This window comes from Lepidochelys kempii, chromosome 2 (genome assembly GCF_965140265.1).
Source record: "Lepidochelys kempii isolate rLepKem1 chromosome 2, rLepKem1.hap2, whole genome shotgun sequence".
NCBI classification, from domain to species: Eukaryota; Metazoa; Chordata; order Testudines; family Cheloniidae; genus Lepidochelys; species Lepidochelys kempii.
The window spans coordinates 60,712,971-60,740,364 of record NC_133257.1 but is presented as its reverse complement, the minus strand read 5'-3'; the positions used below and the strand labels follow the sequence as shown (position 1 = coordinate 60,740,364).

The window sequence follows — 27,394 nt, the reverse complement described above, 5'->3', positions numbered from 1 at the left end:
TGCCCAGCACCCTGACCCTGCTCTTCGGCAGAAGCACTGGGCAGGCAAAGCAGGTCGGGGTGTGGGGGTGCCCATTTTCCGGGAGCCCCCAGGTGGCCAGGGCCCCTAGGCATAGGCCCTGTTGACCCAGTGGCTAATCCACCACTAAGTAGAAGCTCTTGGAGTTCACCTTCATCCCTTCCCCCTTATAGTCTTTTTTAATACCGGGTCCACTGGCTCATATTTCACAGCTGCCATTCCCTTTTTTACAATTTGCTGCTTGTCAGAAACTTTCAGCAAATGAACAGGGATCAGTCCTTGTTACAGATCACCAGGAGCTTTCCTGCCTCTTCCTCTCTCTGTTCTTGTCTGTTCTCGGTTTGTGGGTGATCTCTCTCTACCCAACACAATACTCATGCAAAAGCTCTTGGGCAGGTTCACACACACCATTTGTCTTAAGTGGGGGCTTAGGCTTAAATTTATGTTAATTAGAGGGTGAGTTAACACCTATCAATCTCAACCCATAACAAGGTTTCACCCAGCTCATAAGAGTGGGAATTATCAAGACATAAGAACATAAGAGCTGCCATACTGTGTCAGACTATGGTCCATCTTACCCATTTCCCTATCTCTGACAGTGCTCCATAAACTCTGGTATGGGCGAGCATACAGAACAAAGCAATTGTGGCATGATCTACCCCTGTCTTCCACTCCTGGCTTCTGGTAGTCAAAGGTTTAGTATCGGCCCAAGTGTGGGGTTTCATCCCTGACCATCATGGCTAATAGACATTGATGGACCTATCCTTCATAAATGTATCCAGTTCTTTTTTGAACCCAGATATACTTTTGGCCATCACAACATCTCATGGTAATCCATTCCACAGCTTAGTTGTGTGAAAAGGTACTTTCTCTTGTTTGTATTAAACCTGCTGCCTATTAATTTAACTGGGTAACCCCTGGGTTTTGTATTGTGTGAAAGGGTAAATAATACTTTTCTAATCACTTTTTCCACACCATTTATGATTTTAGAGACCTCTATAATATCCCCCACTTTGTCATCTCTTTTTTTAAGCCATTCCATACCCCCGTTTATCTTTATTGTCCTTCTCTGAAATTTTTCCAGTTCCACTATATCCTTTTCGAGATATGGTGACAAGAATTGGATGCAGTATTCAAGGTGTGGGCACACCAGGGATTTATATAGTAGCTTTATGATATTTTCTGTCTTATTTTCTATTCCTTTCCTAATAGTTCCAAACATACTGTTAGCCTTTTTGACTGCTGCTGCGCATTGAGCAGAATTTTTCTGCAAACTATCCATGGTGACTCTGAGATCTTTTTATTGGGGTGGTAATAGCTAATTTAGAACCCATAATTGTATATGTATAGTTGAGATTATTTTTTCCAATGTGCTTTGCCCTTATCAACATTGAATTTCATCTGCCATTTTGTTGCCCAGTCACCAAGTTTTGTGAGATCCCTCTGTAACTTCTTGCAGTCTGCTTTGGACTTAACTATCTTTAATAATTTTGTATTGTCTGCAAACTTTGCCACTTCACCATTCCTCTCCTTTTCCAGATCATTAATGAATATGTTGAACAGCACAGGTCCCAGCATAGATCCTTGGGTGAGCCTGCTCTTCACTGCTCTCCATTGTGAAAACTGACTATTTGTTCCTACCCTTTGTTTCCAATCTTTCAACCAGATACTGATTAATCAGGGATGTTCTCCCTTATTCCATGGCTACTTAGTTTCCTTAAGAGCCTTTGGTGAGGGACCTTGTCAAAGGCTTTCTGAAAATCCAGCTACACCGTACCAATTGGATTACCCTTGTCTACATGCTTGTTGATTCCACCAAAGAGTGCTAGTAGATTGGTGAGGCATGACTTCCGTTTACAAAACCATGTTGACTCTTCCCCCAGCAAATCATGTTTACCTATGTGACTGATAGTTCTGTACTGTACTAAGACAGTAGAAAAGTAGTAGAAAAGATGGGTAAATTAAAAACTCAATTTTTAAGGAGAGCAAACTTGAAAGCAATTTTTACAATAGCATGTAAGTGGTTTCTCCTCATATCATATGTTGTTTTTTGTGCCACACACAATGTACTCTATCTGACTAATAAAAGGCTGACACAGAAACCATCTGAGGTTCTCTTCTGATCCAAAGTAAATAATTTGCTATACAAATAAACTGAAAGTTTTTCTTGCCTAGAGAAACATTATGAAGCAGAGATAGATTATAATAAAGAGGATAAGGGAAAGTTGTTGCAGCCTGTAATTCTAACATAAGCAGGAGAACATTATTTATAGAAACTTTAAATGCTTTTGAATTCAGAGATTCAACAAATCCCATCTGTAATGAGCTGCAAGAAATAGCCTCAACACTGCTACATACTTCAGACTATAAAATAAAATTTTAAAAATGCAAATGTTAGCTCAAATTTTGGGCCTGCATTACTCAATGTACTTTTGACATTACTTGACCATAATTATTGTTGTTTACTAAAAGCACAACATAATTTAAACAGTTATGAAAAGTTTAAAAGTTTTCTTACTGTGTTGCCTTGCTGCAGGTCATAAAAATATTTAACTCATACTAAATTTTTGTATAACAAAACAAAACCAAAATCCCTAAAACTGAGATTGCAATGGAATGAAAATGCTCCAGAGATAGATTTCTCATGATGTATTGATATACAACATGTGAACATTGATTTTGAGATTTAAGAATAAAATGGAGGAAATGATTAAAATAGGGCTCGTCTTCTGTGAGCAGAACTGAAATGAGCTGGAATTCTGTGTTCAAAGGGTTTGGGGTGTTAAGTGAATAGCAATATAGACTGACCCTGCAGCTGCCTTTGCGTGGATGGACCTGTGCCTCTGCGCAGTGCTGGTATGTGGGATCCTTGTGTCTGGGGTTCCACACAAGCACAGGAGTTCTACCGACATGGTTCTCTTTACAGGATCAGAGACTTAGAATATGACTAATTTTCTCATCAAGTGAGATGTAAAATTAAGTTAACTGTCATGGAAAATTAATCTGATTACGCTGTCTGATTACTGTAAAATCAGAATCTGCATATGCATTATGATATAGGGGATATTTTTGACTATGTCCTAAAACTTTGTGTGTGTTTTTTTTCCAGAGGTGAAGACAAGGGTACATTTGGCACTCCTTGAATATACAGGTACTTTTAATGGGCTAGTTTCAGTCTGAGGTTTGGTTTTTTGTTTTCTTTTTGAAGCACTAGAATGTCTCTTCACAGATGTTTTATATTTGTGTTATGAACCCAGAGAAGGGGTAAGTGGAAGGGAAGAATAGAGGAAGGGAAGATCCCAAATCCATTGACCACAACTTGGAATGTGAAGTTTTACCCTTACTATGTACACTAAGCGTTCCCGAAGGCAATGGCAATTTTAAATGAAAACTCTAGTAAGTGAGAGACAATACAAACTAAATATTTATGTTTGGTTTTCAAAATAACATCCCTCACTTATTTTGGATCTCAGCAGGTGAAGTGGCTGCCAAAGCACTGAACTGGTACACAATATTTTTGCTATCTTTTCTCCTCTGCTTTTCTGTACCTATCTTAATTTTCCATCATTTCCTTTCTCCCTTTCCTTTTCTTTCCTCTCTGTCTCCAGCTTCCCCTGGCCCTAGTTTCCTTGTTGTTCTCGTCTTTCCTGCCTATCCCTGTCCCTTCTCTTTTTTAACCTAATTCTTCAGAATATGATGGATTTTAAAAAATTATCACCCTGCTTTCTGGCAATGGCCTGCATTTTCCATGGACTACTTTGCCACAGTTTCACACATTGGTAACAACATGAAATATGCAAACGTATTTACAAAATAATGAGTAAAGGGGCATTCAATATTTAGGAGAGAATGCTCATGGCAGAAGAGTGTACAAGGCAATCTGCAGCTTTTGCAGATGGTTAAATCGCAAGTGAAGCAGAGACATTTGACTATAAAAAGCCAATTATTGTTACCATACTCCAACACCGTGCAAATGTATTCCTGTTATACAATTTAGACAAACCACAGCATTAAATAAAAGAAAAGTAAAGGTCCTTTCTTTTAAAGTTTGGGCTTATAATTATTAATAATTGTACAAAAGTTTTAAATGGAGTGGCCAGTGCAGAGAAGGAGTGACATAACTGGACACCTGAAGGGCATGATTTTAAAAACTCCTATTTTGCAGATACAATTAACGGAAGGCACAAATGATAGCAAATAGACACCTAGCTATAAGACTGTATATGCAAATCAGATGTCTACATGTTATAATTTGTGCCCACAATTAATGGAGGCTGTAAAATGGGAGGTCAAGCTGAGGCCCTTTTATGAACCCATGCCCATAATGTCTATAAGAAATTCAGTATCGTTTGTGAGAAGAAAACATTTGATTTTTCTGATATGTGACTGGCTGAAATCTTTCTTTGGTAATATTCTGTTGCAATCTTTAAAGAACACATAATCCCCAAAGAGGCCAGAGAGCTTTCTGAAAGAAAGAAATATTTAGTTTTACTTTCTTATAAGGCTGAAAAAAATAAAAGTTTAATTTTATAAAAGAATAATTGCAGGGCTTGCATCATTTTACAGATTCTACAACTTTAGTTTTTATAGAGTCTCTCATAAAAACTATCACAAAATGCTATTAAGTTCAATATTAAACACAGTGTTAAAATATGTTAGACAAATTTGAAAATGTGGGGTTTTGGTGATACAGGAAGGCTGCATCAGAAGGCAGGCATTGCAGGAGTGAAGGATCTATGAAAGCACAGTGAATCAGCTGCTGCTAGACAAATGGAGATAGCTCAGTGGGGAATGTAGAGAGAACAAGATCCATATGGGTGCAAATATATGTTCGGTGTTAAAAATCAGGAAGGCCTGTTAGATTGTTATGTGAACTGGGGAACCAGAGGGATTATCTGAGCATGGGGGAGATGATTGTATTTCTCTATGAGAAAAAAGAATAGCAGCAGCATTTTCTACATATGTTGGATTCTGAAGAATAGAACTTGTAGAGGTCATAGGAAGGACGTTACAGTAATCAAGATCAGAAAACATAAAGGCTCGGATAATGATTTAATTAGAAATGGTGTAAAGAAGCAGTAACACTTGTGGACAGTATTCTAAAAGTCCTTATAGACAGGTAGGGGAAAGAAAGCAAACTCATGGTCAAAGATGTTTCCAAGGTTAGAGACAGTGGAAGCAAATGTGAAGTTTGAGTTAAGAAGGAAGATAGAGAGGATGGAGTTATGCTGAGGGGGCTCCTGTTGCCCATGGGAAGCACATATTTTGTTAAGAAGTTGTTAGGATTCAGGGTTATTCCTAAAGATGTGGAATTATTTTTACTGGTTACCTGGTCAGGTGAGTCCTATAGTTCCATCCCAGAGATATAAAAGGGTTTGAGCCTCTCTGTGAGAGAGGGAGAACTAGGAGCAAAGATGGAGAGGCCCTGCAGGGAGAAACCTCAGGAAAAAGCCAACTTCAGACTGAGTTTTCTGTACTGTTATTTCAGTTAATGGAAAAGGGAAAGCCACAGAATGGGGACAAGTTTGGATACTAACCCACTGTGGTTTTACTTTATTGAAAACAGAATAGGGATCCTGTCTGTTCACAGTGGGCCAAATTCACCATTGTCCTACACATATGCAGTCATTGATATAAGAGCAAAATGGGTATAAAACTACCAAATCAGAAAAAATATTTTACAGTCACTTTGCATTCACTTCTCACAGGTGTAATGACTACCAAGGTGTGAGTCAGTGGAGAACCATGCCCCTCAACTTTTACCTTGTTAAAACTGAAAGGTCCTGAGCCACAAAATTAAGATCTGGATTTTGAACACCCCAAAAGGTGGGGTTGATTGCAATAGGGGGCTCACCATTTTGCTAGGCTGTCTCAAATTCACACCCTTTTCCTCTGGGGTGGAGAACCCTTCTTCTACCTTTGTGAAGTCAGTAAGCAGGAAGAATTACAACACACAGCTATATCCCAACACCTTTATCAGCCTTCATGAATGGAGCTGTAGTGTTAATAAAAGGAACAATTTGAGAGTCCCATGTAGTCAATTACCACAGGAATTATGCACCAAGCCTCAATGCAATAAACTCGAGATGCTAATAAAATATTAGGATATTAGGAAAAACTTTTTCACTAGGAGGGTGGTGAAGCAAGGTAAGCAGCAGGATACGGACCCTGGACTTCAGGAAAGCAGACTTCGACTCCCTCAGGGAACGGATGGCCAGGATCCCCTGGGGGACTAACTTGAAGGGGAAAGGAGTCCAGGAGAGCTGGCTGTATTTCAAGGAATCCCTGTTGAGGTTACAGGGACAAACCATCCCAATGAGTCAAAAGAATAGTAAATATGGCAGGCGACCAGCTTGGCTTAATGGTGAAATCCTAGCGGATCTTAAACATAAAAAAGAAGCTTACAAGAAGTGGAAGGTTGGACATATGACCAGGGAAGAGTATAAAAATATTGCTCGGGCATGTAGGAATGATATCAGGAGGGCCAAATCGCACCTGGAGCTGCAGCTAGCCAGAGATGTCAAGAGTAACAAGAAGGGTTTCTTCAGGTATGTTGGCAACAAGAAGAAAGCCAAGGAATGTGTGGGCCCCTTACTGAATGAGGGAGGCAACCTAGTGACAGAGGATGTGGAAAAAGCTAATGTACTCAATGCTTTTTTTGCCTCTGTTTTCACTAACAAGGTCAGCTCCCAGACTGCTGCTCTGGGCATCACAAAATGGGGAAGAGATGGCCAGCCCTCTGTGGAGATAGAGGTGGTTAGGGACTATTTAGAAAAGCTGGACGTGCACAAGTCCATGGGGCCAGACGAGTTGCATCCGAGAGTGCTGAAGGAATTGGCGGCTGTGATTGCAGAGCCATTGGCCATTATCTTTGAAAACTCGTGGCGAACCGGGGAAGTCCCGGATGACTGGAAAAAGGCTAATGTAGTGCCAATCTTTAAAAAAGGGAAGAAGGAGGATTCTGAGAACTACAGGCCAGTCAGCCTCACTTCAGTCCCTGGAAAAATCATGGAGCAGGTCCTCAAAGAATCAATCCTGAAGCACTTGCATGAGAGGAAAGTGATCAGGAACAGCCAGCATGGATTCACCAAGGGAAGGTCATGCCTGACTAATCTAATCGCCTTTTATGATGAGATTACTGGTTCTGTGGATGAAGGGAAAGCAGTGGATGTATTGTTTCTTGACTTTAGCAAAGCTTTTGACACGGTCTCCCACAGTATTCTTGTCAGCAAGTTAAGGAAGTATGGGCTGGATGAATGCACTACAAGGTGGGTAGAAAGCTGGCTAGATTGTCGGGCTCAACGGGTAGTGATCAATGGCTCCATATCTAGTTGGCAGCCGGTATCAAGTGGAGTACCCCAAGGGTCGGTCCTGGGGCCAGTTTTGTTCAATATCTTCATAAATGATCTGGAGGATGGTGTGGATTGCACTCTCAGCAAATTTGCGGATGATACTAAACTGGGAGGAGTGGTAGATACGCTGGAGGGGAGGGATAGGATACAGAAAGACCTAGACAAATTGGAGGATTGGGCCAAAAGAAATCTGATGAGGTTCAATAAGGATAAGTGCAGGGTCCTGCACTTAGGACGGAAGAACCCAATGCACAGCTACAGACTAGGGACTGAATGGCTAGGCAGCAGTTCTGCGGAAAAGGACCTAGGGGTGACAGTGGACGAGAAGCTGGATATGAGTCAGCAGTGTGCCCTTGTTGCCAAGAAGGCCAATGGCATTTTGGGATGTATAAGTAGGGGCATAGCGAGCAGATCGAGGGACGTGATCATTCCCCTCTATTCGACATTGGTGAGGCCTCATCTGGAGTACTGTGTCCAGTTTTGGGCCCCACACTTCAAGAAGGATGTGGATAAATTGGAGAGAGTCCAGCGAAGGGCAACAAAAATGATCAGGGGACTGGAACACATGAGTTATGAGGAGAGGCTGAGGGAGCTGGGATTGTTTAACCTGCAGAAGAGAAGAATGAGGGGGGATTTGATAGCTGCTTTCAACTACCTGAAAGGGGGTTCCAAAGAGGATGGCTCTAGACTGTTCTCAATGGTAGCAGATGACAGAACGAGGAGTAATGGTCTCAAGTTGCAGTGGGGGAGGTTTAGATTGGATATTAGGAAAAACTTTTTCACTAAGAGGGTGGTGAAACACTGGAATGCGTTACCTAGGGAGGTGGTAGAATCTCCTTCCTTAGAGGTTTTTAAGGTCAGGCTTGACAAAGCCCTGGCTGGGATGATTTAACTGGGAATTGGTCCTGCTTTGAGCAGGGGGTTGGACTAGATGACCTTCTGGGGTCCCTTCCAACCCTGATATTCTATGATTCTATGATTCTAAGCACTGGAATGGGTTACCTAGGAAGGTGGTAGAATCTCCTTCCTTAGAGGTTTTTAAGGCCCAGCTTGACAAAGCCCTGGCTGGGATGATTTAATTGGGGATTGGTCCTGCTTTGAGCAGGGGGTTGGACTAGATGAACTTCTGAGGTCCCTTCCAACCCTGATATTCTATGATTCTATGATAAAAGAGGTATTACTCCATTGGTAACCAAACATGCCCAAGTGTATCACCAACCTCGGTCCCAGGTTAGGGACACCTCTTTCCCATTGGATTGATGGCCAATGTTTCTATAAAGGATGAGCTCACACCAGCCAGTTTCTATTCCTCCTGTCATCCCCAAGGGTCTGACATTATAGGTGGAGTACTAGTCAGGGCTTCTCCAAGCAACTGGATCTTCCCTTGCCTGCAGTCACTCAGTCCCTGCTGGCTGCCCTGGTTACACCTCTGGTCCCACCTTCTCTCTAGGCCAGTCTCACAGCCCTTATGTTTGGGTTGTGGTTGGGCCTGCTGAGGTCCAGCAGCAACATCATGTGACCCCTGTCTGCAGCTCACATCATGCAGTCTCCTCCAACTGATAGGCCAAGAGCTGTCCAACTGACCTATAACCATCTATAACTGTCCCAAACTTGCGGAAGGGCAGATTCTCCTCTGGAGTAGCATCTCCATCCTGTAATGGCAAGAGGGCTGATAATAGGATATTGGACATGGGTAGAATAACCAATCAGCTTTCTTGGGGATGGAGCGAGAAGCCAGTTCTTCCCCTTGACACACCCCCTAACCAGTCAGAGCTCAGGCAGCAAGGCAGGTGTTTCAAAGCAATGGTGCTGCCATGTGGAGCAGGGTTTGTTTTAGGTGCTAGTTCTGGTTTGGATACAATCTAGTTGTGACAAGCAGAGAGCAGAAAAAGACAGGAGAGGAGACATTAAAGGCTGAAAGATATTTACAGTTGAGTGATATCACAATGAGCTTGGTAAGGATTAAAGATAGAATGATGATGAGCAAAAAAAGAACCAGGCAGAGGGTTGAAAAATGACTCTTTATTGGAGTCTGTAGAAGAAGGACCTATGAGCAGAAGAGAAATTGCCACCAGACAGAAAGAGGGACGGGGGGGAGGGAAGGGGGGGGAGAGGGCGGCGAGGAGAGAGAGAGATGGACATTTTATAGGTCAGAACTATGACTCTGGAAAGAGTCAGAGACATCTACAAAACCTGTGTATTGGAAAGGAAATTACATTGTGGCATTTAAATTAAGACTTTAATTAAAGATTCATTAAGCTAAAGGCAACACTTACTCTACTGAGTTTATTACTCTAATTCCAAAGCTTGGAATATGAGCTACCCAAAGTAACATTACTGACATTTAGCACTGTATGTAAGGGAGCAGTATGACTGCTCAGAGCTCCGGTACGAAACTGCAGAAAAACCTGAGTGTCTCTGGATTAAGTTTAGAAGTGTGTGCAACAAGAGTGATGTAGTGGTGGGAGTCTGCTATCGACCACCGGACCAGGGGGATGAGGTGGATGAGGCTTTCTTCCGGCAGCTCACGGAAGCTACTAGATCGCATGCCCTGATTCTCATGGGTGACTTTAATTTTCCTGATATCTGCTGGGAGAGCAATACAGCGGTGCATAGACAATCCAGGAAGTTTTTGGAAAGCGTAGGGGACAATTTCCTGGCGCAAGTGCTAGAGGAGCCAACTAGGGGGGGTGCTTTTCTTGACCTGCTGCTCACAAACCGGGTAGAATTAGTGGGGGAAGCAAAAGTGGATGGGAATCTGGGAGGCAGTGACCATGAGTTGGTTGAGTTCAGGATCCTGACGCAGGGAACAAAGGTAAGCAGCAGGATACGGACCCTGGACTTCAGGAAAGCAGACTTCGACTCCCTCAGGGAACGGATGGCCAGGATCCCCTGGGGGACTAACTTGAAGGGGAAAGGAGTCCAGGAGAGCTGGCTGTATTTCAAGGAATCCCTGTTGAGGTTACAGGGACAAACCATCCCGATGAGTCGAAAGAATAGTAAATATGGCAGGCGACCAACTTGGCTTAATGGTGAAATCCTAGCGGATCTTAAACATAAAAAAGAAGCTTACAAGAAGTGGAAGGTTGGACATATGACCAGGGAAGAGTATAAAAATATTGCTCGGGCATGTAGGAATGTTATCAGGAGGGCCAAATCGCACCTGGAGCTGCAGCTAGCCAGAGATGTCAAGAGTAACAAGAAGGGTTTCTTCAGGTATGTTGGCAACAAGAAGAAAGCCAAGGAATGTGTGGGCCCCTTACTGAATGAGGGAGGCAACCTAGTGACAGAGGATGTGGAAAAAGCTAATGTACTCAATGCTTTTTTTGCCTCTGTTTTCACTAACAAGGTCAGCTCCCAGACTGCTGCGCTGGGCATCACAAAATGCGGAAGAGATGGCCAGCCCTCTGTGGAGATAGAGGCGGTTAGGGACTATTTAGAAAAGCTGGACGTGCACAAGTCCATGGGGCCGGACGAGTTGCATCCGAGAGTGCTGAAGGAATTGGCGGCTGTGATTGCAGAGCCACTGGCCATTATCTTTGAAAACTCGTGGCGAACCGGGGAAGTCCCGGATGACTGGAAAAAGGCTAATGTAGCGCCAATCTTTAAAAAAGGGAAGAAGGAAGATCCTGGGAACTACAGGCCAGTCAGCCTCACCTCAGTCCCTGGAAAAATCATGGAGCAGGTCCTCAAAGAATCAATCCTGAAGCACTTGCATGAGAGGAAAGTGATCAGGAACAGCCAGCATGGATTCACCAAGGGAAGGTCATGCCTGACTAATCTAATCGCCTTTTATGATGAGATTACTGGTTCTGTGGATGAAGGGAAAGCAGTGGATGTATTGTTTCTTGACTTTAGCAAAGCTTTTGACACGGTCTCCCACAGTATTCTTGTCAGCAAGTTAAGGAAGTATGGGCTGGATGAATGCACTATAAGGTGGGTAGAAAGCTGGCTAAATTGTCGGGCTCAACGGGTAGTGATCAATGGCTCCATGTCTAGTTGGCAGCCGGTATCAAGTGGAGTGCCCCAAGGGTCGGTCCTGGGGCCGGTTTTATTCAATATCTTCATAAATGATCTGGAGGATGGTGTGGATTGCACTCTCAGCAAATTTGCGGATGATACTAAACTGGGAGGAGTGGTAGATACGCTGGAGGGGAGGGATAGGATACAGAAGGACCTAGACCAATTGGAAGATTGGGCCAAAAGGAATCTGATGAGGTTCAATAAGGATAAGTGCAGGGTCCTGCACTTAGGACGGAAGAACCCAATGCACAGCTACAGACTAGGGACCGAATGGCTAGGCAGCAGTTCTGCAGAAAAGGACCTAGGGGTTACAGTGGACGAGAAGCTGGATATGAGTCAGCAGTGTGCCCTTGTTGCCAAGAAGGCCAATGGCATTTTGGGATGTATAAGTAGGGGCATAGCGAGCAGATCGAGGGACGTGATCGTTCCCCTCTATTCGACATTGGTGAGGCCTCATCTGGAGTACTGTGTGCAGTTTTGGGCCCCACACTTCAAGAAGGATGTGGATAAATTGGAGAGAGTCCAGCGAAGGGCAACAAAAATGATTAGGGGTCTGGAACACATGAGTTATGAGGAGAGGCTGAGGGAGCTGGGATTGTTTAGCCTGCAGAAGAGAAGAATGAGGGGGGATTTGATAGCTGCTTTCAACTACCTGAAAGGGGGTTCCAAAGAGGATGGCTCTAGACTGTTCTCAATGGTAGCAGATGACAGAACGAGGAGTAATGGTCTCAAGTTGCAGTGGGGGAGGTTTAGATTGGATATTAGGAAAAACTTTTTCACTAAGAGGGTGGTGAAACACTGGAATGCGTTACCTAGGGAGGTGGTAGAATCTCCTTCCTTAGAGGTTTTTAAGGTCAGGCTTGACAAAGCCCTGGCTGGGATGATTTAACTGGGAATTGGTCCTGCTTCGAGCAGGGGGTTGGACTAGATGACCTTCTGGGGTCCCTTCCAACCCTGATATTCTATGATTCTATGATTCTATGATTCTATGACTCAGAAAGTAAATTGCTTACCAAAGTTTGATTTCTAAATTGGGACATTTTAATGACTATTCAATGGATTGTGAATTTTAAACCAGTTTGTACGTAAAGCATATTTAACTATTTTCACACAACTCATTTAATTTGTTTTGAATTTTTTCATATAAGGGGTAAAATCTCTTATTTAAGGTTTTTTTGTGATGTGAGATTTTATTTTTCCAGAAAACAAAGGCTCTTTGCTTAAAACAAAATAAAAACTTGCTACAGTTACTTTACTGTTAATTTATTCTCCCATTTTTCTTGCTTTTCCTCTTCTGGTCTTCCCCTCACAGATAGTGAGATACAGCTCAGACGAGACATGGTCTTCTGCCAAAGTCTGGTGGCCACAGTCTGTGCTTTTTCAGAGCAACTAATGGCTGCCTTAAATCAGATGTTTGACAACAGCAAAGAGTATGAAATGGAGACTCAAGAGGCCAGCAGAAGGTGGTTGGAACAGATAGCTAATGCAGGTGTCCTCCTTCACTTCCAGTCATTGCTGTCACCTAACCTGGTAAGAATCTCATGCAGTAACCACATGAGTCAATATGACAGTGCTGAATAAGGGCAGCACGAAGCAAGGTGCATTATGTTTACAGTATCTTGCAGCCTTTGTGTTTAGCTCATGTACTTTATTAGCTGCTATTCAGGAAGTTTGCGGTTCAAATAATTACTGATATGGGAAATTAATAATGTTGCTCACAAACATAATGTTATGTTTCTGTTTCAAGGTACTAGATACTGAGAAGGTGTATGAGGAACACATAATAGTAGCGATTAAAAAATCCAATTTGCCATTAGACACCACACAGCAATTTCCCCTCTTAACAATAAGTATGTATGAGGTGATCACCATAGCTTCAGTCACTGTAATTAGCAATATAAGGAAAATACAATACTCATTACCTATTTTTAACAGAAAATCCCCACTTTCCCTTGGTAATTCAATTCTAAGGGCTAAATCTTCAGTCTCGCTGGGGCTGCTTTGCCGCCAAGGTGGCACAAACCAAACTGAAAGTTGATGTAACCAGTCAGTAGGAATTCAGCAGGGAATCCACAGGTAGACCATTATTGCTCGTTTGCCACCCTTCCCACTGCCCTTGGCAAAAGGGTCATGGCTGAGAAAAAAGGGTCATAGCCAAAGCACCCCCTCATTCTAGTAATCCCTGGCTGCCTGCATGAATCCCTGAGGCTACTTTAAGTCACTTAGCAGACTAGACTGGTATCTGGTAGTCTGATGATCAGGGAGCTGGAAAGCTGTTTTTGCAATGTCCTCTGCAGTCACTCCTCCCCTGAGCTGCTAGGTGCCAAATGGCTGGTCCTGAGGATTGGGCCTACTGGTTTGGAGAGTCAATCTCTAACTTCTTATTGTGAAAGCTTGAGACCTTTTAATATAGTGTCCTCTGTATTTGCAGTTGTGTTTTACCACCTTCTTAGATGTTGTAATTCTGTCACAAGGTAACCATTACCACAGGTACACCATAACTTGTGGATTTTGCTTCAAGGCTCAAGAGATTGCTCCTGTGTAATTAAAATCCCACATTATTTAAATGTTATTTTCGTGTACTCATATACTGGTAATAATAGTCAGGATGAATTGTTCCAATTATGCAATTTTAAATTAAAATTAACATTAGTCAGTTTTGTAAAGTTTTTTTTTGTGCACAAAAAAGGAGTGCTGAGTTAGTTCAGTAATAACATTCATCACTTCAGGGAAAAGTCTTTAAGAACAACTTTTTCAGTATTTTCTAACCAAGCATTCAGGATACAGATGATCCATGTTACTTTAAACAAGGGCTTGTGAGGGCAGTTATACTGATTACATCTGGATTTCAATAAAGAATGAACAATTTTGTAAAGATTTCCCATGTGGTTGAATGGTATTCGGATTACTCTGGTGATAAAAATTGCCTTCTCTCCAGGGGGTTAATAAATTGAACCATTAGGTAAAATGTTGCAGGCAGAATCCCTTCTTCATAAATACATGGGAAATACTATTTTAGTTCATGGAACAGGGAAAATTGTTTTTTCCCGTCTGTGTAAATCAGTAACATTCAGCTAATTCTCATGTTATAGGGATTATGTTTATTGCCGTCTGTTTTGTTGTTCATTTATTAACTGTTTCAGTGCTTGCAGAAAGAATTAAATATACATCAGGTTTACATTTGTCTGCTTGATAGTTTAGCATAGAAGGGACGATAATATGAATTATTTTAACTGAGTATTGACTCTGCTGTGACTGCTCTAAGTATTTACTTCCAGGCTATCTATATTTGTTGGTGAATACTTCCCTTGTTAGCAGAGATCCAATAAAATATCTTGAAAGGTTTATAATTTACTTTTTGAAGTTGTAATGAGATACGAGACTTGATTTTCAAAGGGGAAAGATTTTCCATCATTTTGGTTTGAGAGTTCACAAAATCTGAGCCTGCAAAAATGAAGTACAGGTGCCAATCAGAACATTGACATATCTAGCTACTTGATTTGCATCCACAATTGGGTAGGTTACGGTGAAAATTACTCTCCCATTTTCACCCACATTTGAGCTGCCCATTCAACTGCTGGCACAAAAAGTTCCCCTCAAGCACATAAACTGGAACTTTTGAAAATCTAGCCCACTATCTGGGCTAGTTAGTCCCTGATAGTCCCTAGATAGTCCCTGTCCCTGATTTTTACTAAAAATGTCCATGACAAAACAGGGACGAAGGAGGGTTGAGCACCTTGCCCTGCTGTGGCTGGGAGCTGTGACCCCAGCCCCATGGTTGGGAGCTGGGAGGGACCCCCAGCTGGGGAGCTGCGGGGGATTCCCTGGGGACTCAGGAGGTCTGGGGGATTTCCCCAACCAGGCGGCGGAGCTGCGGGGGTTCCCCTGCCGCTTGTGGCAGCTAGGGAGCTGCAGGGAATTTCCTGCCTGCCGGAGGGGACTGGGTTGCTCTAGGGGAATCCCCCCCACGGAGGCTGGGGAGCTGCGTGGGAGCCCCCTCCCCCATGAGGACTGGGGAGCTCCGGGGGATTCCCCCGTCAGCAGTGGTGGCTGAGGAGCTGCTGGGGATCCCCTCTGCCTGCAAGGACTGGGGAGCTCTGGTGGTTCCCGCCCTCCGTGGAAGCAGGGGAACTGCATGGGAGCGGCCCCCACCCCCATGGGGACTGGGGAGCTCCAGGGGATTCCCCACCGCCTGCGGGGACTGGGGAGCTCTGGGGATTCCCCGCCGCCCGTGGGGACTGGGGCACTCCGGAGGTTCCCAGCACCCATGAAGACTGGGGAGCTCTGGGGATTCCCCCCTGCCCATGGCAGCTGGGGAACTGCAGGGGACCCCTGCCACTCCAGGCAGCAGGCTACCCCGCAGCTCCCAGCCACCACAGGAGGTGGGGGTACCCTGCAGCTCCCAGCCACTGCGGACTGAAGTTACGGAGGTTTGCAGAAGTCATGGATTCCATGTCTTCCACGACCTCCATGACCAAATCATAGCCTTAATAACGATACCCATATTTTGACAGAACAGTGATTTTCAGCCACTCATGACCTTTTATATGACACCTTGCAAGGAATTCCTTGTATGAAATATCACAACCATATACAAATGATGAGTAAGGGGGTTACAGGGTGCTATTTTAAAACACAATGCATCACAATAACTAGAAGAATTTTGAAAATCTAGGCTTAGTGTCATATACATTGTAAGCTTGCTCATTTACATACATAACTAAAAATGCAGTTTGATTAAATGGTAGCTGTAAATTAACTGGCTGTATGTGCAAAATAGCTTAATAATTTCAGTTCTAATTTCAATTTTAATAATAATTTTTTTGCCAGTAGAAGAGGGAGTGGAAACCCAATAAAAACAAATCCATCATCTGGTATTCATGAAAGTTAGTTAGATTAATAGTTCAGTGAAGCAGGGTGTAACTTTCTACAGTTATTTTTGATGCTCATGCTCTATATGATTTCCAGTATGGAAACATCATGCTAACATCACATAATATTTATTTGAGAAGAGATTTTTTTTTCCTTTTTCCAGACTGATGAACAAGCCATGCTAGAAGATACATTGGTTGCTTTGTTTGACCTGGAAAAAGTTACTTTTTATTTTAGACAGTCAGAACCAGAACCACTAGTTGCAAGTAAGTAAGGAAGTATATTTATGAGATTTATTGTTCTACAAACAAACAGTCGCATGTTAGATATGTTTAAAGTGATACAATGTTTTTCTCTTCTGGAGCATCTCAGCTCATGGGCAAATGTCTTAATTTGGGAATGACATGGGCCAGGGGGCTGGGAATGGAATAACAGAGCCTTTCCTCACTAGATCGCCTGATATCCAGCAAAGGTCAGTCACGATGAAAAGTAATTATTATCTGGCAGCTGGTCACAAGCCTCAGTAAACGATTGGTGGTCTCACTGAAGCCACTGGATAAGTGACCATTCCAGAAAAAATGTCCAGAAGAGCTAGTTTTCACTGAGGAGCAGTGTGTAAAAGAAGTTATGAGAGGACAGAAGAACATTAGAAATTGTTCACATCTACATCATCAGTGACACATCATCGGTGAGAAGCCTGGTGCTAGAAAAGGCGATTGACTTCTGAGTGAGAAGAGGCAGATGGTATTTCCTCCAGGGTTCTGTCAGTCAGGGACAGCTTTACATTGTCAAGAAGTGTCCTCTGAGCCCTGCTGGTACAGGCTACTGAAATGTGCTGAATCAGAGCATCCCCCATGGCCACGCTACTCTTGGGGATGCACTGACTGACTGCTGATTCCTGGTGGAGGAGAGGTTACAGCCTTTTTGTGCCTCTGCACCGCCCTCTTGATGTTCAGATCCTGCTGTGAATTTGGCACAGTGAATGAAAACATGCTTTTCCAAAGTCTCATAACTCAGCATGGGGAAAAGTGTGTCTGATTAACTTCAAGCTTTCCAAACAAATACTGCCCTGGGGATAGAGATCACACAAGGTAACTTTTACAGTAAAAAGACCCCAAAGGTACTAGTGAGAGAGGGTGTCAGCACTCCCAGAATTCAAGTACCACCTTACAGCCATGAGTGTTGCCAGGGTTCACATTTGCAGAGCTGCTGGTGAGTGAGGATTTGATCCATATACTACTTCTGCTGTGTTGGGATGAACAAGTCTGGAGGAGATCCCATAGCCCTGCTTCAACCACTTCCAGTGGTGTTTTTAAGAAGAGGTCCCATTAAGCCAGACATCAATCCAAGCTAGGGTGGAGGGTCAGCCTGGACAGCATTCCTAGTTGGGAGCAGATTAGTTGCCTGTGTTATGCAGTGCTCATATTGCCTCCCTTCCCATGGAAAAGTCTTTCTCATATATGGTGATATATAAAGATCATATGTGTAACATTGAGGTCAAAACAAAATTTTGCAACAAGCTCTATTTCAACCTTTAATTTAAATGCCACCATCACAACTATCCAAACTTCATGGTTTCATGGAGAAGGAGATTTTGGTGGCAAATTCAGCTTTTCGTTTACGGCAAAGCATAATTACCAAAGTTAAATTAAATTAATTATTTCTTGAGGCCAAAAAATAGTGACAAGTTGCGATTTGACCTCCTTTTCTTGGAAATGCAAAATCATAATCTACTAGCATCAATACCAGTAATCTACAGGTTGTAGTTTGTTTAAATTTTTAATTTAAAATTATAACTGGAAATATGTATGCATTTTTATTTGAAGTAAGCTGCTTTAACTCTGCAAATGTTAAGGTTAGGGCATGTCTGCACTTTGATCTGGGGGTGTAATATGCAGCTTGAGTAGATATACCCATGCTGGCTGTGGTTTACCTAGCATGTTAAAAATTGAGGGTAGCCATGGCAGTATGAGGAACAGGACACTAGCGGCCCTGATTACATACCTAGCAAATCTTTTAATAGTTTCACCCTGCTAGATACATATTCAGGGTGGCTAGTCCCACATTGCTGCTTGCGCCATTGTGGTTATGCTCTATTTTTGACACACTAGCTCAGTCAGAGCTAGCACAGGTATGTCTAGTTAAGCTGGGAATTACACCCTGAGCTCAAAGTGTAGATGTACCCTTAGAGTAAAAAGGGTAAATTTTCACTGGCTTTTGCTAATGGCAGTTGCATGATTACTCACCTGCACAACATTGAAAATGTACTTTGGGGAGTCATTGCAAATGGTAGACCAAGAGGCATTAGAAGATCTAGGAATCTAAACCAATGTGAATAGGAACTTCCCATTTAATTCAGCCTGACATCTGGTGTGTCAGTGTGTAATGAAACATACCATTATATAATTTTATGTATTGTACAGTAAGAAATCAGTTGTCAGAAAATGAATCTCCAATTTAACTATTATTCATTGAATGGTTCTGTAGTTATGTGTTCCTCAGCTTTATGCATTACAGAAATTCTGATGTAAGGAGGCCATGGTTCAATGACTAGAATTAATACCATGGGACACTTTCTTAGCTACACAGAGTTTATACTTGGCATCGCTGAGGAGAGGGGAGTAAAAGGTGGCTGTAAGGCATCTGTCTACTCCACTGATCCTGGTCTGGCTAGAGGCCCAAGTGGCCCCAAGCATAACTTAAAGAAGCCTATGGGTTGCTTTAATTCATGCTAGCTGCAGTGATCGCACAGGGTCTGCTGTTCCAGATGGGGATCAAAAAAGCAGTATGCACTACACCCCACTCCCTCCTGCCACTGGCATGCTTCCTCCCCACCCTTCATAGACCTGTGGGAAAGTAGGTGGTGTAGAATCACCTTTACACCACCTGAAGACTCCCCTCTGTTGCAGGAACCTGTGGTGGGCAGTTAAGGCATCTTTCTGCCTGCCTTGTGATGGTGTTGCATTGCAAAGCAGGCAGAATTAGGGACAGGAATTTGGCTGTGTATAATTTTGAGTGTAACATTCTTTCTAGTTTTTGGAAGAGAAAATATCACATAGTTGTTGGCTATTAATAAAATGGCAATGTTAAATATTTTCTTAGATGTTCCAATCACATATCAAGCAGAAGGAAGCCGGCAAGCTTTGAAGGTTTACTTTTATCTTGATAGTTACCATTTTGAGCAGCTTCCTCAAAAGCTGAAGAATGGAGGAGGGTTTAAAATCCACTCAGTACTTTTTGCACAAGGTAATTCTTTTTCTATACCTTCAAATACCTTTCTATACCTTGAAAATCTGAAATCTTATCTTAGCTATGATTCCGCAAGGTTCTTAATCGCATCTGTAACTCTGAGCACATGAATAGTTTCATTAAGTTCAGAATTAGGGCCTTAATTCAAATACTTTGTTGAATTGTGGTTCTAATTCTGAGATGAATTTTAATTTTAAGGGAATGAAGTATATTTTTCATATAAACTCTTCTAGAGTTTACTTCTGAGTTTACACCAGTCATACTGACACAGACTGCAGAGAATAAGTGGATTATCTTTTTGTTTGTTTTTTTTTGTAAGTTCATTCAATGTGAATGTTAGTGGGCAATTCCCAGACCTGGAAATTCTCTTAAATTGAAAAGAAATTTCATTTTCCAAATGAATAAAGCAAGAAAAAACAGGTAAAGGACGAAGGTGATATCAGCTTTGATTCTTCTTTAAAACATATGGAGAGTTAAATATCCTTTCCAGGTATCTGTTGCCATGACATCACAAACATTAGTGAAAGGATGAATGGCATTGATGCTGTTTGTAAATTGCATATTCCCTACAGTGAGTAGTGGTGTCATTATAGTCATCAGGACCATAGGGTTTGATTCACCAAAGTGGTGAATGCCTCCTGCCAAGTGCTGATTGCCTTCAGCTTCCTTTGACTTCAGTGAGAGTTGAGAGCTCTCGATATGTTGCAGGAGGTCCTTGGCACACACACGGAAGGGGCTCATAAATCAAGTAAATGAAGGAAAGGAAGAATTAGTGGAAACTTTTGATCTAATAAAAAGTAAGTACTATACAAAAATATTTAAAGGTGAATAGCAAACCCTCAGTCTAAAGTCAAGACAAATACATCTTTGAAAGTAAAAGGTGTTAGCTCAATTTTAAATGAAGTCCCAAAGAAAAAGTTGAATGATTTTTCATTTAAACTATTTATAGATTTAAATTCACCCAATGGAGGGGCAATGAGGAGACTGAATAACAGCAGGAACATCTCAGCAGATGATGAGATGATAAAGACAAACAAAGAATGGGAAATAGCTTGGCTCCAATATGATCTTGAAAATATTAACGGTTTTTTTCTTGTACAGAAAGTGTTGCAGAATTGCACAGGAATTGCCCATGTCTTTTTACACGGAACAGGGCAGTAGTGTCAGGCAACTGGGATGAGGGCTGTCAAGCCTATTGTTCAGAGCAGGCGTCATACCTAATGGTTGGAGCAGGCATCAGTGGTCAGAAGCTGGAGCCAAGGGTCAGACCGGAGGACAGGAACTGGATACCTGAACCCAGGGTCAAGCCAGAGTCAGTAGTCAGGAAACAAAGCCATGAGTCAAGCTGGAGGTCAGGAACTAGAGCAAGGAGGGATTCAAGGCAGGGCAGGACAGAGGCAAGGCTGGGTGCAAAGCAGGAGCAGCAGAAACAAGGTAACGCAGGAGACTTCACAATGGTGGGCATGAGCATCAAGCAGTCAGCTAACTGCTTCTGCTGGCTTAAGAGCCGCCCTGTAGACCCCTCCAGCCAAAGAGACGGTATGGTCAGCTTGCTGCAGGCCAGCTGTACCTATGAGGCTGCCTGGAGACTAGCTGTGTTGCCAGCCCTGATTCCTGACAGGTGATTGGATATTAAGACATGCCCCCTGGTCTCAGCGTCCAAGTTCAGACATGGCACTAGCTGTGTTCACCATCAGCTAGTTTGAGGAAGGGAACAAGAGACCAGGATTCCCAGAATGCCCAGATATTTAATAATTTGCAGTATTTAAACTCCTGAGATTTCTTTATTCACTATCCTATCAAAATGTCACTGAGAAAATCCATTTTACTTCACTGGTGAGGTTGGCTTTGTGAAATCAGCCATTTTCATCCACATCTGTATGGGATCTGGGATCCATGTTAAACTCTATACCTTTCTGAAAAATACTCTGAAGAAGGGGGAGAACCAGATGCCCTGCATAACACCCATTTCTTCCTTCCGATCATTACTTTATCCATCAGCAGAAGGTAGACATGCTATCCTTCTAGTGATGACAAAAGTCTTACAGACTGATACATTGAACTAGTCACTTCACTCCCGTTTTTCTTACACGCACAGTAAGCTGTGACCAGTGATGAGCTGCCAAAATCTTAACAACCGGTTCCCTCCTCACCCCACGAGGGGGTCGTGGCCCACCCCCGCCCCCTGGGGACTCCTGCCCCATCCACCCCCCTCCCCTGTCCCCTGACTGCCCCCAGAACTGGGCAGGAGGGTCTCGTGGGCCACCGTAGTGGGTGCCCACCCCACTCCTAAGAGCCAGAGGGACTTGCCGGGGGGTGAGGTGGGGAGTCCCGGAGGTGCTTACCTGGCGCAGCTCCCAGGAAGCATCCGGCAGGTCCTTCTGGCTCCTAGGGGTGGGGGAGCGTAGCTAGGGGGGAGCAGGGGGAGCGGCCGCTCCTCTCACCCCGTGCCCAGCCCCAGCTGACCTCCGCTCCGCTCTGCCTCCTCTCCTGAACGCGCCGCCCTGCTCTGCTTCTCCGCCTCCCTCCGCCCCCCAGCTTCCCGTGAATCAGCTGTTCGTGCGGGAAGCCTGGGAGGGCTGAGAAGCAGGCGGTGGCTTTGCGCTCAGGCCCAGGGAGGCAGAGGCAGAGCGGAGGTGAGCTGGGGTGGGGGGTACGAAGAGGGCCGCCCGCACCGCAGCAGGTAACTGGGGGTGTGTGCGCAGGGGAATCGCTCCCCGCCCCAGCTCACCTCCGCCTCCCTGGGCCTGAGCGCAGAGGTGAGCTGGGGCGGGGAGTGGTCCCCCGGTTACTTGCTGCTGCACAGGCGACCCTCCTCGCGCTCCCCAACCCCAGCTCACCTCCGCTCTGTCTCTGCCTCCCTGGGCCTGAGCGCAAAGCCACCGCCTGCTTCTCAGCCCTCCCAGGGGAGGAGACGGAGGCAAGCTGGGGCCAGGCGTGGGGTGGGGAGCTGCCATTGGGTGCTCTGCACCCATCAAATTTTCCCCTTGGGTGCTCCAGCCCCGGAGCACCCACAGAGTCGGCGCCTAAGGCACCACTTTTGGCTGGTTGTTAAATTTAGAAGCCCTTTTAGAACCGGTTGTCCCTCCCTGGGCCTGAGTGCAAAGCTGCCGCCTGCTTCTCAGCCCTCCCAGGCTTCCTGCACGAACAGCTGATTCACGGGAAGCCGGGGGGTGGGGTGGGGGGGGCAGAGAAGCAGAGTGGGGCAGCACGTTCAGGGGAGGAGGCGGAGGCGGGACAACCAGTTCTAGCTCACCACTGGCTGTGACTCATTTTCACATCAGTTTTATAATGACACACTATCAAAGCTTTGATCTTCATTTACACTGGCTAACAAGAAACTGCTCTCCAAATCTAACTGAAATCTGTTCGTGATCAAGAGAGAAAATGCCATCTCTTCAAGAACTGAGCATTTTGTAGATGCAGCTGTTCATTTTGGGGTGGTGGGGGGCAGAAATTCTTGCTTTCTGAGACTCAGTAGAGCCAAGCTATTTTCCAGCCTAAATACAGAGTCTACATGGTGTTGTGATATAAAAGATTTTTAGCAGCATGACTTTGGAAAGGGTTTTTGTTACTTGCAGGATGAATACATGAGTCAGTGAAGGTCACTTCAAATGAGTGACACTTAAATCTTCATATTACACCATCATGTGTTTTTTATGGGCTACAGACAGTATTTTACAGAAGAAAAAAAAACAGTTTTAGTCCCCATTCCTGCAAATACACAGGTACTTAACCTTATGCTAGTGAGTAGTCTAACTGAGTTTAAATGTATAAAGTTAATCATGTATATAAACAGTTGTAGGATTGGGGCCTTAGAAAATTTGTAGAGAGCTTTAAAAATCTTTACCATGTCTTATGTATCCCTCTATTTGTAAACCAGACTTTCTAGAACCATGTGACTAACTATACAGATCTCAAAAGGGCAGAAATTATATCTCCTTGCAGGATCAGAGCGTGTGTGTGTGTGTGAATATGATATGTGTGTACAAAAGAGAGAGGGAGAACATATGTGGGGATGTTTCTATTGTCATAAAGTCTTCTGAATTCCCAGGGCGTGAGTTTATATCTACTGAATAAATAAGTTTTAAAAAAATCAAACTCTTTATTTCAGATTTACATTTGCAGTTGAGCTAATTAACCTTCAAAACTAACATTTGTATTTATTTTTAACATTTTTTGGCAGTTCACATTTAACCTCAGTCTAGACTTTTCTATTCTGGTTTTAAATATCCAAAATAGAAACCCCTCTCTTCTCTGCATTACAATGCCCTGCTCCCTCTTTAAGGGGAGAGCAAAACTGTTCTACACAGTAAGGTCCCAATTCTGCAACAGAACCTACTAACTTGGACACCTACAACCATGCAGATACCATTGCGGACAGTGGGCCCCTCCACCTGGGCCCTGTCTGGTTAAGCTCAAGACGGACATATTAGGAGGCAATTTGATCATCAATCTTTGCCATCTTTCGTACAGAAGCAAAATTATGAACTCTATAAGTACTCAGAGGAACTGTGATTTGCATGTTCTTGAACAATGAATGAATTATTTACTGACTGGTCACATTAAGAATTGTCAGCAGAATTAGTGTTTGGTGTGCAACTGGGGCTCTGAACCTGCAAGTTGTGCCCGTAAGAATTCTGCTATTTAGATGCATTTTCTGATCGTTCTCTTGGGTAACTAACTCTTAAAAATTTGTACAGATTATTATTAAAGTGGCAGGGTTCCTCATTGCAAAATCTTCAGTGCTTCTACCCTATGTGTATTTTACTGAAGTCCCATTTCTATATTATGAGATTAATCTAATAATATGTGAATGTGAAGATCTTGATTTCTCAGCTCCACACTCTTACGTCTTTTGAAGTAGGTATGACTCAGGCTGTTAAATCATTTTTCATAGCTATCTAAATTAAATTGAGTGTTGTTTTTTTTAACTAGAGCTGGCAAAAGTGTGCCAAAAGTAGAAGGGTTAAACAATTTACCTCAGTACCCATCACTCTGTCATTTTTCACTTCTACCCCCCTCCATTTAATTTAATTTTAGATGTATATACATTAACTAACAAGGAGTCAGAGTAAAGTTTACATGACACTGAAAACATTTCTGATCCCAAAGGAGAGATTTTTTTCAGTCCACAAGGCATTTTCCAAACTGTACGGAAAAGTTTTTCAGTGGAGTCTGGTCCTGAGAAATACTGAACACCTGAAACTTTCAAATAAAACAACTGGAGTTTCAGGGTCTGCACATATCCCAAGATCAGGCCTAGTAAAAGAGAGTCATTGTGTGTCCCTTCCTTTTCTATAGCCTAACCACTGCTACAGTATCTCATTTTACCAGAGATTTCCAAGGTCACCTCAGAACTAAAAACTGTTCTAAATAGTGCCTGTGTATTTACATTCAGAGGGCAGAATCACTCTAATTAGAATCACAGAACTGATATTAGCCCTGTCTTGTACAGTTTTTCTTAAGGGCAAGAAGTATTTTTATTTTTAAACAAAATCTTAGAGAAAGATCTGTGGAAATTTGATGACACACAGAAACAGCTTTGCAATCAATGTTGAGGGTCACAGCTTCAAGATTAAGAAGTATGGCACTAGACTGCAGACAGGTTCTAACTGCAGAGAAAGAGTATAGTAAATATTTAATACTGATTTTTTTCCAGCACTGGAGAGCATGGAAGGATATTATTACAGAGACAATGTGTCGGTAGAAGAATTTCAAGCCCAGATTAATGCAGCCTCACTGGAAAAGGTCAAACAGTATAACCAGAAACTCAGGTAAGTGGTGAGCCAGCCTTCCCTGTGGTGGCTATGTAGACTTTATATTTTAAATTAACCTAAATCAGACATTCTCAGATTTTGATCCATGGAGCACTGATAGTTCACAGGGCACTGGCTGGGTCTCATGGTTCTGTCTCTCCTCATTCCATTGCTAAATTGCACTGAAAGACAAGTAAAAATAATGAAATTGTTTCCTAATATTTTTCCCCCTACACTATTAGCATAGTTGCTGCAGGGTTGTTGTTTGATTGCATATGAGAAGGGAACAGTCTGGGTGATCACAAAAGTAATGGAAAGTGATTTCTGAGCCAAGCTCTCTTATAAGCATCCACATAAGTAAAAGTTTGAGAACCACAATCAATGCTCACAATTCTTTATAATGTAGGGAAAATAACCTAGCAAAATGTTAGAGACAAGAAATGATTCCCTTAAAATGTTTTGTAACAGAACTAAAAAATTCTATTTTAATTCTGTGGAAATATTTATTTTTATAAAGAGATTAGGTTTACATTTGATGGGGGAAGGTGCATGGGGGGGGGGGTTAATTTACAGATTGTCCCACAACTTTTAAAGGTGGATATGAACATCCAACACTTAGTGGGAGTTTTTGCATAATGGGTTTAGATTCAGGTTAATCTCTAGTTTATTTTCTAGTAAACCTAGAAAACTATAATACAACTTCAGTGCATATACTCAAGCAATTCAAGAAATCTATCAATTTCAATTTAAAGTAAGATTGAAATGCCTCACCTAGGACAATCTAGAGTTTTTGTGCATACCAGTTAAATTAATATCTACCTTGAGATGAACACCATAAACTGGTATACTTAAATTCCCTAAAGGACACTGATAAATGCTATATTGCTATATCATGAGTTACAGCTATATGTTGTTTTAATGAATTGATGTATTGATATCAGAATTGTTAAATATTATAATCTAATTTTGTAGGTTTAATTACTTAATTTCTACAGAACAGGATTTAACAGCCCATGCTGTTTTCCTGGAAGCTCATTGTGTCAACAAAAAAAGAAAAATAAACATGGGTATATGCTTCAACTGCAACTAAGAGATATGCACGTGTAGTGTACACTGTACATAAAAAGATCACAAGATGATGCATTCTCATAATGATTCCATGAGGAAATAACATCCAGTGGAATTTTTCATACAGAAAAAATTCTGCCTTTATTTTGTGTAAAGTAATGGAACAAGCCCAGGACAATAGATATTAGGTGTTTTCACTGCATTTGTGGAAGACATTTCTCTGAGTAGGCTATATTTGTAGATGAATCGCAAAAAGGCTCACTGGAAAATCAAGAATGCAGTAAAATTGTGGCTTTTTGTTTTTCTGGCTTCATGAGGTTGATGAAATCTGTAATGGTATCTGGTTCCCATTAGCTCTGAGAAGGTGGGCGGCTTTTAGAAGAAGAAATGAGAAGTGGGGGAAAGAATGATGAGGTAAAGGGGAAGGAGAAAGGGGAAGGAGGAGGAAAGAGAGTCATTCATTCTGAGTCCAGACTTTTCTTAAAGTGACAGTACTTGGACAGGGAACAGTGAGCAGTATTTAAAAAAGAGCGAAGATCCCAGTATTAAATGTACAGTTCCTTCCACTCACTTTTTTCAAGAGGGGTTCTCTGTGCTTTTCTTCTGAAAATATGTCTAGGTGTACATAGTGTTCTTCTGTTTTACCTCATTGATGGACTTTCAGAAATTCCTTTAGGAGTTCGTAAAAGATATTCAATAAAAATTTTGCATTTCCTTTCTGTTTACTATATCTGTGTCTCTGAACTTTTAACCCAACTGTTGTTATAATAATTAGGCACCAGATTGTCTTCACTCTTCCCTTGTTTCATTTACTGTCATCCAGGAACATGTTCTGTTTCTTCTACTGGTTCCTTTATTGTGGAAGTACTTGTGTGAAACGTGGGTTCTGCAGCTTTCTCTGACCATGGCAACACATGGGCTAGCTTGAGGCCAGCCTTTCACTGAAATTCTACTGCTTCCATACATCAGTCTGACTTCCAAATTATTTGGCTCTTACCCTAGTGGCACAAGACAGCTAGTTGAGGAGGTTTACTATCTAAGGGCTTGACCTAA

At 42.7% G+C, this 27,394-nt stretch overlaps 1 protein-coding gene across 9 annotated transcripts in view; it reads left to right on the top strand.

Annotated features, from left to right (window-relative positions):
• The window catches only part of PREX2 (phosphatidylinositol-3,4,5-trisphosphate dependent Rac exchange factor 2), a 328,942-nt gene that overhangs the window by 203,427 nt on the left and 98,121 nt on the right, over positions 1-27,394 (top strand). For 6 of the 9 annotated variants that reach the window (XR_012157169.1, XM_073330905.1, XM_073330907.1 and 3 more), the window contains 5 exons: positions 3,128-3,169; positions 12,706-12,923; positions 16,429-16,531; positions 19,368-19,511; positions 25,177-25,291. Coding sequence is in view for 7 of the 9 variants with exons in the window: in XM_073330905.1 (XP_073187006.1) it covers positions 3,128-3,169; positions 12,706-12,923; positions 16,429-16,531; positions 19,368-19,511; positions 25,177-25,291 (622 nt within the window). In the remaining 2 variants the exon portion in view is untranslated. Of the gene's footprint in view, positions 1-3,127; positions 3,170-12,705; positions 12,924-16,428; positions 16,532-19,367; positions 19,512-20,222; positions 20,286-25,176; positions 25,292-27,394 lie in introns of those variants that run through there. The other 3 variants (XM_073330909.1, XR_012157170.1, XM_073330910.1) reach the window with 3 other exon arrangements.